Source organism: Mobula birostris, chromosome 15 (genome assembly GCF_030028105.1).
Source record: "Mobula birostris isolate sMobBir1 chromosome 15, sMobBir1.hap1, whole genome shotgun sequence".
NCBI classification, from domain to species: domain Eukaryota; kingdom Metazoa; phylum Chordata; class Chondrichthyes; order Myliobatiformes; family Myliobatidae; genus Mobula; species Mobula birostris.
In genome coordinates this window covers 83,576,001-83,589,157 of record NC_092384.1, presented here as the reverse complement: position 1 = coordinate 83,589,157, position 13,157 = coordinate 83,576,001, and the positions used below count along the sequence as shown (strand labels likewise).

General features: G+C 50.4%; 2 protein-coding genes across 4 annotated transcripts in view; one reads left to right on the top strand and one right to left on the bottom strand.

The window, feature by feature from the left end:
• Positions 1-13,157, bottom strand: part of LOC140210768 (Fanconi anemia core complex-associated protein 24-like) — a 100,292-nt gene that overhangs the window by 29,561 nt on the left and 57,574 nt on the right. The gene's annotated exons all lie outside the window — the stretch shown is intronic.
• LOC140210766 (uncharacterized) overlaps positions 1-13,157 on the top strand; it is a 28,632-nt gene that overhangs the window by 8,242 nt on the left and 7,233 nt on the right. For all 3 annotated transcript variants that reach the window (XM_072280017.1, XM_072280016.1, XM_072280018.1), the window contains 3 exons: positions 6,616-6,714; positions 7,541-7,642; positions 9,370-9,480. In XM_072280017.1, the coding sequence (XP_072136118.1) occupies positions 6,616-6,714; positions 7,541-7,642; positions 9,370-9,480 (312 nt within the window). The remainder of the gene's footprint in view (positions 1-6,615; positions 6,715-7,540; positions 7,643-9,369; positions 9,481-13,157) is intronic.

Here is a 13,157-nt window from a genome sequence, read left to right as displayed (position 1 = left end):
ATGAGGGGAATGCTGGGGAGGGGGTGACAGACGAGGGGAATGCTGGGGAGTGGGTAACAGACAAGCGGAATGCTGGGGAGGGGGTGACAGACGAGGGGAATGCTGGGGAGGGGGTAACAGACAGGTGGAATGGTGGGGAGGGGGTGACAGACGAGGGGAATGCTGGAGAGGGGGTAATCGACGAGGAATGCTGGGGAGGGCGTATCAGACAAGGGGAATGCTGGGGAGGGGGTGACAGACGAGTGGAACGCTGGGGAGGGGGGTGACAGACGAGGGGAACGCTGGGGAGGGAGTGACAGACGAGGGGAATGCTGGGGAGGGGTGACAGACGAGGGGAATGCTGGGGAGGGGGTAACAGACAAGCGGAATGCTGGGGAGGGGGTGACAGACGAGGGGAATGCTGGGGAGGGGGTGACAGACGAGTGGAATGCTGGGGAGGGGGGTATCAGACAAGCGGAACGCTGCAGAGGGGGTGACAGACAGGTGGAACGCTGGGGAAGGGGGTGACAGACGAGTGGAATGCTGGGGAGGGAGTGACAGACGAGGGGAATGCTGGGGAGGGGGTGACAGACGAGGGGAATGCTGGGGAAGGGGTGACAGACAGGTGGAATGCTGGGGAGGGGGTAATAGACAAGGAATGCTGGGGAGGGGGTGACAGATGAGGAGAATGCTGGGGAGGGGGTAATAGACGAGGGGAACGCTGGGGAGGGGGTAATAGACAAGGAATGCTGGGGAGTTGTCTGGTTGATGGATTATTGAAATGGTTGTGAAGATGAGCTTTATCTGTCACGTGCATCGGAACATTCAGTAAAATGTGTCATTTGTGTCAATGACCAACACAGTCAGAAGTGTGGGGACAGTCCACAAATGTGGGGTTGAGTGGGATCAGGGATCAGCCATCAGCCATGATGGAATGGAGGTACAGACTCAATGGGCTGAATGGACTAACTCTGCTCCTGTGTCTTATGGGATTCAGGGGAATAGGAAGCAGAGGGTGCTGGCTTGAAGGTAGTTTCTCTCACTGGAGGCCTGTGACTAGTGGGATTCTCCAGGAGTCAGTGTTGGGATCTCTGTTCATTTTATGTAAATGTTTTGGATGTATGTGTATCATAAGACCATGATCATTAGAGGAATGATATTTTGTAATGGACAGAAGAATGGCTGACTGGCAGTGAGTAACCTTCTCTGGTTGGCTGCCAGTGACTGGTGGTGTTCCTCAGGGGTCAGGATTGGTACTGCTACTTTTCACATTGTTTGTCCATGATTTAGAAACATAGAAAACCTACAGCACAATACAGGCCCTTTGGCCCACAAAGCTGTGTCAAACATGTCCTTACCTTAGAAATTAGCTAGGGTTACCCATAGCCCTCCATTTTTCTAAGCTCCATGTACCTATCCAGGAGTCTCTTAAAAGACCCTATTGTATCTGCTTCCACTGCTGCCGCTGGCAGCCCATTCCACGCACTCACCGCTCTCTGCGTAAAAAACACCGCTGACATCTCCTCTGTACCTACTTCCAAGCACCTTAAAACTATGCCCTCTCGTGCTGGCCATTTCAGCCCTGGGAAGAAGCCTCTGACTATCCACACGATCAATGCCTCTCATTATCTTGTACACTTCTATCAGGTCACCTCTCATCCTCCGCTGCTCCAAGGAGAAAAGGCCAAGTTCACTCAACCTATTCTCATAAGGTACGCCCTCCAATCCAGGCAACATCCTTGTAAATCTCCTCTGCACCCTTTCTATAGTTTCCACATCCTTCCTGCAGTGAGGCGACCAGAACTGAGCACAGTACTCCAAGTGGGGCCTGACCAGGGTCCTATATCTGCAGCATTACCTCTCGGCTCTTAAACTCAATCTCACTGTTCATGAAGGCCAATGCACCGTATGCCTTCTTAACTACAGAGTCAACCTGCGTAGCAGCTTTGAGTGTTCTATGGACTCAGACCCCAAGATCCCTCTGATCCTCCACACCGCCAAGAGTCTTACCATTAATACTATATTCTGCCATCATATTTGACCTACCAAAATGAACCACTTCACACTTAATCTGGGTTGAACTCCATCTGCCACTTCTCAGCCCAGTTTTGCAGCCTATCAATGTTCCATTGTAACCTCTGACAGCCCTCCACACTATCCACAACACCCCCAACCTTTGGGTCATCAACAAATTTACTAACCCATCCCTCCACTTCCTTATCCAGGTCATTTATAAAAACCACGAAGAGAAGGGGTCCCAGTACAGATCTCTGAGGCACACCACTGGTCACCGACCAGTTCTGGATCCACAAAGCAATGTCCCCTTGGATTCCATGTCTCCTTACATTCTCAATAAGCCTTGCATGGAGTACCTTATCAAATGCCTTGCTGAAATCCATATACACTACATCTACTGCTCTACCCTCTTCAATGTGTTTAGTCACATCCTCAAAAAGTTCAAGCAGGCTCGCAAGGCACAATCTGCCTTTGATAAAGCCATGCTGACTACTCTTAATCATATTATGCCTCTCCAAACGTTCATAAATCCTGCCTCTCAGGATCTTCTCCATCAGCTTACTAACCACTGAAGTAAGACTTATTGGTCTAGAATTTCCTGGGCTATCTCTACTCCCTTTCTTGAATAAGGAAACAAGATCCACAACCCTCCAATCCTCCGGAACCTCTCCAGTCCTCGTTGATGATGCAAAGATCATCACCAGAGGCACAGCAATCATCCTCCCTTGCCTCCCACAGTAGCCTGGGGTACATCTCGTCTGGTCCCGGTGACTGATCCAACTTGATGCTTTCCTCAAGCTTTTCAGTCCGCTGCAAGTCATCCCTACATTTCCAAGATCCTTCTCCATATGGAGTACTGAAGCTAAGTACTCATTAAGTACCTCTGCTATCTCCTCCGGTTCCATACACATTTCCACTGTCATTGATTGGTCCTGGTTTCACACATCTTATCCTCTTGCTTTTCACATACTTGCAGATTGCCTTGGGGTTTTCCTTAATCCTGTCCACCAAGGCCTTCTCATGGCCCCTTCTGGCTCTTCTAGTTTCATTCTTAAGCTCCTTCCTGCTAGCCTTATAATCTTCTAGATCTCTATCACTACCTAGTTTTTTGAACCTTTCGTAAGCTCTTCTTCTAGACTAGACTTACAACAGCCTTTGTACGCCACAATTCCTGTATCCTACCATCCTTCCCTGTCTCATTGAAACGTACCTATGCAGAACTCCGGGCAAATATCCCCTGAACATTTGCCAGATTTCTGCCGTACATTTCCTTGAGAACATCTATTTCCAATTTATGCTTCCAAGCTCCTGCCTGATAGCCTCATATTTCCCCTTACTCCAATTAAACACTTTTCAAACTTGTCTGATCCTATCCCTCTCCAATGCTGTGGTAAAGGAGATAGAATTGTGATCAATATCTCCAAAATGCTCTCCCACTGAGAGATCTGACACCTGACCAGGTTCACTTCCCAATACCACATCAAGTAGAGACTCTCCTCTTGTAGGCTTGTCCACATATTATGTCAAGAAACCTTCCTGAACACACCTAACAAACTCCAGCCCATCTAAACCCCTCACTTTAGGGAGATGCCAATCGATATTTGGGAAATTAAAATCTCCCACCACAACAACCCTGTTATTATTACTGCTTTCCAGAATCTGTCTCCCTATCTGCTCCATGATGTCCCTGTTACTATTGGGTGGTCTATAAAAAAACACCCAGTAGAGTTATTGACCCCTTCCTGTTCCTAACCTCCACCCACAGAGACTCTGTAGACAACCCTTCCATGACTTGCTCCTTTTCTGCAACCGTGACACTATCTCTGATCAATGATGCCACGCCCCCATCTCTTTTGCCTCCCTCCCTGTCCTTTCTGAAACATCTAAAGCCTAGCACTCGAAGTAACCATTCCTGCCCCTGAGTCATCCAAGTCTCTGTAATGGCTTCAACATCACAGCTCCAAGTACTGATCCAGGCTCTAAGCTCATCTGCTTTGTTCATGATACTACTTGCATTAAAATAGACACATCTCAAACCATCGGTCTGAGTGCGTCCCTTCTCTAGCACCTGCCTATCCTCCCTCTTGCACTGTCTCCAGGCTTTCTCTATTTGTGAGCCAACTGTCTCTTCCTCCATCTCTTCAGTTCGGTTCCCACCCCCCAGCAATCCTAGTTTGAACTCTCCCCAATAGCTGTAGCAAACCTCCCCACCAAGATATTGGTCCCCTGTGATTCAAGTGCAACCTGTCCTTTTTGTACAGGTCACGCCTGCCCCAAAAGAGGTCCCAATGATCCAGAAATCTGAATCCCTGCTACCTGCTCCAATCCCTCAGCCACACATTTATCCTCCACTTCATTTAGATAATATAATTGACGGTTTGGTGGCAAAGTTTGTGGATGATACGAAGATAGGTGGAGGGGTAGGTAGGGCTGAGGAAGCAATGCGATTGCAGCAGGACTTAGACAAATTGGAAAAATGGACAAAAAAGTGGCAGATGGAATTCAGTGTTGGGGAATGTACAATAATGCAATTTGGTAAAAGGAACAATAGTACGGACTATTATCTAAATGTGGAGTAGTTTCAAACATCAGAGGTGCAGATGGACTTAGGAGTCCTCGTGCAAGACTCCCAGATTAGTCACAGGTTGAGTCTGTGGTAAAGAAGGCAAATTCAATGTTGGCATTTATTTCAAGGAGAACAGAATATAAAAGCAATGAGATAATGTTGAGTCTTTATAAGACACTAGTCAGGCCGCACTTGGAGTATTGTCAACAGTTTTGGGCCCTGTGTCTTTAGAATTATGAGTTGTCATTGGAGAGAGTCCAGAGGAGGTTCATGAGGATGATTCCGGGAATGAAGGGGTTAACATATGAGGAGCTTTGGGCCTGTGCTCATTGGAGTTTAGAAGAATGCGGTGGGATCTCATTGAAACCTATTGGATGCTGAAAGGACTCGACAAGGTGGGTGTGGAGAGGATGTTCTCTAGGGGGGGCATCCAGTACCAGAGAGCACAGCCTGAAAATTGAAGGACAACCCTTTAGAACAGAGGTAAGGAGGATTTTTTTATTTATAGAGATTAGTGAATCTGGACTGCTCTGCCACAGTCTCTGGTGGAGGCCAAGGTCTTGAGGATATTTAAAGCTGAAGTTGACCGTTTCCTGATCGGTCAGGGTATCAAAGGATATGGTGAGAAGGCAGGTGTATAGGGTTGAGTGGGATCTGGGATCAGCCATGATGGAATGGCAGAGCAGACGATGGGCTGAATGGCCTAATTCTGCTCCTGTGTCTTGTGGTCTTTTGGTCTTATTGCATACTCACAACTTATTAACCCCAACCAATATAACTGAAGCACCTGGAGGAAACCCACAGGGTTACCAGGGTACAAACTCCTCATAGTCTGGCTGGAATTGACAGCCGACACTGTAAAGTGATTGCACTAACAGCTATGCCCCACAGCCATCAGACCTGTCAGAAGTGCCCAGGACTGACTGACAATAATGGAGCACGAGCTGCAGTAAGACTGTCTTGTCTGATACAGAGAGTGAGATTCTGAAGTTACTGGGTCCAATATCAAGTGCGGAAGTTGTATTGCAATGAAAACAACAAATTTCACAACATACTGTATGGCAGTGACATTAAAGCAGGCTCTGACCTTGTGAGGTGAGACGGGAACCATGGTGACTGGACCAGCCTTGTGACATAGAGCAAGAGGTTAGCATAGTGGTTGGTGTAGCCCCTGTTCAATTGCCACCGCTGTATTCGGCTTGTTTTGTGAGGTTATGCCAGCAGGTTCATACTGCAGGACGCCTGGGGGGGGGGGGTGGGTGGTGAGGCTGGAAACTAAGGCTCCCCCAGCGCACTGACTCAGAGACAGCAACACAGTCAGTATTTGGTCTGTGCACTGTTGAGGCTACGCTCACCTCCAAAGGACACATTTAAAGACTTTTGTAAAATCCTTAAATGTCACATGTACTGTGCATTGAAATGTATTGAAATGGATCATTTGTGTCCAAAATCATCACAGTCCAAGGATGTGTTAGAGGCAGTCTGCAAGAGTCGCTGTGCTTCCGGCACCAATGCAGCGTGCCCACAACCTACTAACCCTATCCCGTACAACTTTGCAATGTGGGAGGAAACTGAGGCGTTCAGAGGAAACCCACACAATCACAGGAAGAACATACCAATTCCTTACAGGCTGTGGCAGGAATTGAACCCGGACTGCTGACACAGTGAAGCGTTACACTGACTGATACTGGAATTGAACCGGATCACTGGCTCTGTGAAACGTTACACTGGCTGACATTGGAATTGAACCCGGATCGCTGACACAGTGAAGCCTGACACTGACTGACATTGGAATTGAACCCGGATCGCTGACACAGTGAAATGTTACATTGACTGACATTGGAATGGAACCCGGATCACTGACACAGACTCCTGTAGCTCCTCCCTAATGGTAACAATGAGAAGAGGACATGTCCTGGATGTTGGGGGTCCCCAGTGATGGATGTCGGTCCTCCACTGCTGTGTCTTGCAGCAGGAGGTGGTGACTGTGCAAATTTGGAGTGTTTCCAGTTTATGCTAATGGGTCTTTTCTCTGAATTCCTGTCTCTGTACAGATGGTGATGGAGATGTTTGTAAAGCAAAGGAGCTTACTGGACATCCTGCAAATGCTGGACAAGTTCTTCCCCGAGCTGCTTCCGGCTGAGCCCAGAGCGGTAAGTGTTTGAGCAGCTGACTGATGCAGCAGGCACCGTGGCCTGCTCTTCACCTGGCTCCTTCCACTGACTGACCCGGACCGATGTTCTCAGCTGATGGAGAGCAGACACTGGGGTGGGACGGGGAGATGGTGGGTACACATCTGTGGGGAACGAGTACAGGGAGCAGTCCAAGGGTGCAGATCCATAGGGAACAGGTGCTGGGGGCAGTCTGTGAGGAACTTGGTCGAGTGAACATGGCCTTTTCTCCTGAGAGGTGACCTGATAGAGGTGTGCAGATAATGAGAGGCATTGATCGTGTGGATAGTCAGAGGCTTTTTCCCAGGGCTGAAATGGCTAGCACGAGAGGACATAGTTTTAAGGTGCTGGGGAGTAGATACAGAGGAGATGTTGGGTAAATTTTTTACACAGAGAATGGTGAGTGCGTGGAATGGGCTGCCAGCGATGGTGGTGGAGGCAGATACAATAGGGTCTTTTAAGAGACTCCTGGATAGCTACGTGGAGCTTAGAAAAATAGAGGGCTATGGGTAACCCTCGGTAATTTCTAAAGTAAGGACACGTTCAGCACAGCTTTGTGCTGTAGGTTTTCTATGTTTCTATGAACGGGTGCTGGGGTGGTCTGTAGGGGCAGCCCCATGGGGAATGGGTGTGGGTGGTTGTCTGTGGGTGCTAATCCAAGGGGAACAGTTGCTGTGGGGGTGGGGTAAGTCCTTGGTAGCAGATCCATTGGGAATTGGTACGGGTAGGACGAGTCCAAGGAGGGTTTTACAGATCCAGGCTCAGGGATAGGGGTGGGGATGTAACCGTCTCTCTGGTTCATCCACAGACCACAAGTGACATTCAGAGGGAGCAGCAGTGTCGGCTGCAGTTCCGCAAACTGGTCCTGCTGCTGATCCGAGACAGGGATTACAGGGAACGGTTCCTGCAGGTAGGTGTTGGAGATGGAAGTAGTGGGTAAGGAACTGGTTCACCAGTACTCGCCCTATACATGGAAACACCGCTCAGCCCACAATCTTGTGCTGACCCTTTAAATGACTAACCCTTCCCTCCATTTTCTATCATCCATGTGCCTATCTAAGAGTCTCTTCAATGTTCCTAATGTATCTGCCTCTTCTACCACCCCGATGGTGCGTTCCACTAACCACGACAACTCCCCCCAGACATTCCTCTAATCTTCTTAAAATAATTTCCCTTCACGTTAGCCATTCTGGCCCTGGGGAAAAAGTCACTAGCTGCCCACTCTATCTATGTCTCTTATCATATTGTTCATCTCTGTCACCGCTCAGCCTTTTTCACTCCAAAGGGAAAAGCCCTTGCCCATCAACCTATCCTAAGATATGCTTTCTAGTCTAGGCAACATCCTGGTAAATCTCATCTGCACCCTCTCTAAAGCTTCCACATCCTCCCCCTGACAAGAACTAAGCACAATACTCCAAGTTCCCTTTACCCTGGGGAGTCAGTAACATCTGTGGTGTGGTCTGGTCAAATAAAGCAGAAATCTTAGCACAGCTGGACACCACAGTTCCCATGGCCCAGTCTGCCTGGATACCAGCGACATTAGCACAGGTGGACACAACGTGAGGGTCTGTCTGGGTTGTTGTTTAGAGGCTGGTGGGGGAATTGAGTGTGTGCATTTCCGTTGGTAGGACTCTGTGTGTCTGTGTGGGGAGCTGTGTTCTTGAGTATCCTACCCCTACAGATAAGGAGGGGTGACAGTTGAAGGGGGTTGGGTTGAGGAGAAGGGGGTTGGGTTGAGGAGGGGGGGTTGGGTTGAGGAGAGGGGGGGTTGGGTTGAGGAGAGGGGGTTGGGTTGAGGAGAGGGGGTTGGGTTGAGGAGAGGGGGTTGGATTGAGGAGGGGGGGTTGGATTGAGGAGAGGGGGTTGGATTGAGGAGAGGAGGTTGGGTTGAGGAGAAGGGGGTTGGGTTGAGGAGGGGGGGTTGGGTTGAGGAGAGGGGGGGTTGGGTTGAGGAGAGGGGGTTGGGTTGAGGAGAGGGGGTTGGGTTGAGGAGAGGGGGTTGGATTGAGGAGGGGGGGTTGGATTGAGGAGAGGGGGTTGGATTGAGGAGAGGAGGTTGGGTTGAGGAGAAGGGGGTTGGGTTGAGGAGGGGGGGTTGGGTTGAGGAGAGGGGGGGTTGGGTTGAGGAGAGGGGGTTGGGTTGAGGAGAGGGGGTTGGGTTGAGGAGAGGGGGTTGGATTGAGGAGAGGGGGTTGGATTGAGGAGAGGAGGTTGGGTTGAGGGATGGGGGTTGGGTTGAGGAGAGGGGGTTGGGTTGAGGAGGGGGGTTGGGTTGAGGAGGGGGGGTTGGGTTGAGGAGAGGGGGTTGGGTTGAGGAGAGGAGGTTGGGTTGAGGAGAGGGGGTTGGGTTGAGGAGAGGGGGTTGGGTTGAGGAGGGGGGTTGGATTGAGGAGAGGGGGTTGGATTGAGGAGAGGAGGTTGGGTTGAGGAGAGGAGGTTGGGTTGAGGAGGGGGTGTTCGGTTGAGGGATGGGGGTTGGGTTGAGGAGGGGGGTTGGATTGAGGAGAAGGGGTTGGATTGAGGAGAGGGGGTTGGATTGAGGAGAGGAGGTTGGGTTGAGGAGAGGGGATAAGTTGGGTTGGTGTCTGTTCCCCTGCAGTTGAGGAGGAGCTGATTGTGTTGTTGTTCCTGCCCAAGGATGAGCTGGAGGATGCGTACGGCACCTCGTTCATGGTGGCGGCTCAGAACCTGCTGTGGGAGTTCCTTGAGAGGCTCGAGAAAGTCCTGCCGCCTCCCCGGCTTGATCAGGTATCACCCCCCCACCCTCACCCTGCATTCACCGTGTGCACACCCTGAAGCTGGGAGGTCTATTCTCCTTATGGTCAGGGACAGGAGAAAGTCTGGTGTGGATCACACACACTGATTGGGGTAGGGATGGTGTGTCTCTGGTGTGGATCACACACACTAAATGGGGTAGGGATGGTGTGTATCTGGTGTGGATCACACACACTGATTGGGGTAGGGATGGTGTGTATCTGGTGTGGATCACACACTGGGGTAGGGATGGTGTGTATCTGGTGTGGATCACACACACTGATTGGGGTAGGGATGGTGTGTATCTGGTGCTCACACACTGATTGGGATAGGGATGGTGTGTATCTGGTGTGGATCACACACTGATTGGGGTAGGGATGGTGTGTATCTGGTGTGGATCACACACTGATTGGGGTAGGGATGGTGTGTATCTGGTGTGGATCACACACTGATTGGGGTAGGGATGATGTGTATCTGGTGTGGATCACACACACTAATTGGGGTAGGGATGGTGTGTATCTGGTGTGGATCTCACACACTGATTGGGGTAGGGATGGTGTGTATCTGGTGCTCACACACTGATTGGGGTAGGAATGGTGTGTATCTGGTGTGTATCTCACCTACTGATTGGGGTAGGGATGGTGTGTATCTGGTGCTCACACACTGGGGTAGGGATGGTGTGTATCTGGTGTGGATCACACACACTGGGGTAGGGATGGTGTGTATCTGGTGTGGATCACACACACTGATTGGGGTAGGGATGGTGTGTATCTGGTGTGGATCTCACACACTGGGGTAGGGATGGTGTGTATCTGGTGTGGATCACACACACTGATTGGGGTAGGGATGGTGTGTATCTGGTGTGGATCTCACACACTGATTGGGGTAGAGATGGTGTGTATCTGGTGTGGATCTCACACACTGATTGGGGTAGGGATGATGTGTATCTGGTGTGGATCACACACTGATTGGGGTAGGGATGGTGTGTATCTGGTGTGGATCACACACACTGATTGGGGTAGGGATGGTGTGTATCTGGTGTGGATCACGCACACTGGGGTAGGGATGGTGTGTATCTGGTGCTCACACACTGGGGTAGGGCTGGTGTGTATCTGGTGTGGATCACACACTGATTGGGGTAGGGATGGTGTGTATCTGGTGTGGATCTCACACACTGATTGGGGTAGGGCTGGTGTGTATCTGGTGTGGATCACACACTAATTGGGGTAGGGATGGTGTGGATCTCACACACTGATTGGGGTAGGGATGGTGTGTATCTGGTGCTCACACACTGATTGGGGTAGGAATGGTGTGTATCTGGTGTGGATCACACACTGATTGGGGTAGGAATGGTGTGTATCTGGTGTGGATCACACACTGATTGGGGTAGGGCTGGTGTGTATCTGGTGTGGATCACACACTGATTGGGGTAGGGATGGTGTGTATCTGGTGTGGATCTCACACACTGATTGGGGTAGGGCTGGTGTGTATCTGGTGTGGATCTCACACACTGATTGGGGTAGGGATGGTGTGTATCTGGTGTGTATCTCACCTACTGATTGGGGTAGGGATGGTGTGTATCTGGTGCTCACACACTGGGGTAGGGATGGTGTGTATCTGGTGTGGATCACACACACTAATTGGGGTAGGGATGGTGTGTATCTGGTGCTCACACACTGCTTGGGGTAGGAATGGTGTGTATCTGGTGTGGATCACACACACTGGGGTAGGGATGGTGTGTATCTGGTGTGGATCACACACTGATTGGGGTAGGGATGGTGTGTATCTGGTGTGGATCACACACACTGATTGGGGTAGGGATGGTGTGTATCTGGTGTGGATCACACACACTGGGGTAGGGATGGTGTGTATCTGGTGTGGATCACACACACTGATTGGGGTAGGGATGGTGTGTATCTGGTGTGGATCTCACACACTGATTGGGGTAGAGATGGTGTGTATCTGGTGTGGATCTCACACACTGATTGGGGTAGGGATGATGTGTATCTGGTGCTCACACACTGATTGGGGTAGGAATGGTGTGTATCTGGTGTGGATCTCACACACTGATTGGGGTAGGAATGGTGTGTATCTGGTGTGGATCACACACTGATTGGGGTAGGGATGGTGTGTATCTGGTGTGGATCACACACACTGATTGGGGTAGGGATGGTGTGTATCTGGTGTGGATCACACACACTGATTGGGGTAGGGATGGTGTGTATCTGGTGTGGATCACGCACACTGGGGTAGGGATGGTGTGTATCTGGTGTGGATCACACACACTGATTGGGGTAGGGATGGTGTGTATCTGGTGTGGATCACACACACTGATTGGGGTAGGGATGGTGTGTATCTGGTGTGGATCACACACACTGATTGGGGTAGGGATGATGTGTATCTGGTGCTCACACACTGATTGGGGTAGGGATGGTGTGTATCTGGTGTGGATCACACACACTGATTTGGGTAGGGATGGTGTGTATCTGGTGTGGATCTCACACACTGATTGGGGTAGGAATGGTGTGTATCTGGTGTGGATCACACACACTGGGGTAGGGATGGTGTGTATCTGGTGTGGATCACACACTGATTGGGGTAGGAATGGTGTGTATCTGGTGTGGATCACACACACTGATTGGGGTAGGGATGGTGTGTATCTGGTGTGGATCACACACACTGATTGGGGTAGGGATGGTGTGTATCTGGTGTGGATCACACACACTGATTGGGGTAGGGATGGTGTGTATCTGGTGTGGATCACACACACTGATTGGGGTAGGGCTGGTGTGTATCTGGTGTGGATCACACACACTGATTGGGGTAGGGCTGGTGTGTATCTGGTGTGGATCACACACACTGATTGGGGTAGGGATGGTGTGTATCTGGTGTGGATCACACACACTGATTGGGGTAGGGATGGTGTGTATCTGGTGTGGATCACACACACTGGGGTAGGGATGGTGTGTATCTGGTGTGGATCACACACACTGATTGGGGTAGGGATGGTGTGTATCTGGTGTGGATCACACACTGATTGGGGTAGGGATGGTGTGTATCTGGTGTGGATCACACACACTGGGGTAGGGATGGTGTGTATCTGGTGTGGATCACACACACTGATTGGGGTAGGGATGGTGTGTATCTGGTGTGGATCACACACACTGATTTGGGTAGGGATGGTGTGTATCTGGTGTGGATCTCACACACTGATTGGGGTAGGAATGGTGTGTATCTGGTGTGGATCACACACTGATTGGGGTAGGAATGGTGTGTATCTGGTGTGGATCTCACACACTGATTGGGGTAGGGATGGTGTGTATCTGGTGTGGATCTCACACACTGATTGGGGTAGGGATGGTGTGTATCTGGTGTGGATCACACACACTGATTGGGGTAGGGATGGTGTGTATCTGGTGTGGATCACACACACTGGGGTATGGATGGTGTGTATCTGGTGCTCACACACTGATTGGGGTTGGGATGGTGTATATCTGGTGTGGATCACACACACTGGGGTAGGGATGGTGTGTATCTGGTGTGGATCACACACTGATTGGGGTAGGGATGGTGTGTATCTGGTGTTCACACACTGATTGGGGTAGGGATGGTGTGTATCTGGTGTGGATCACACACACTGATTGGGGTAGGGATGGTGTGTATCTGGTGTT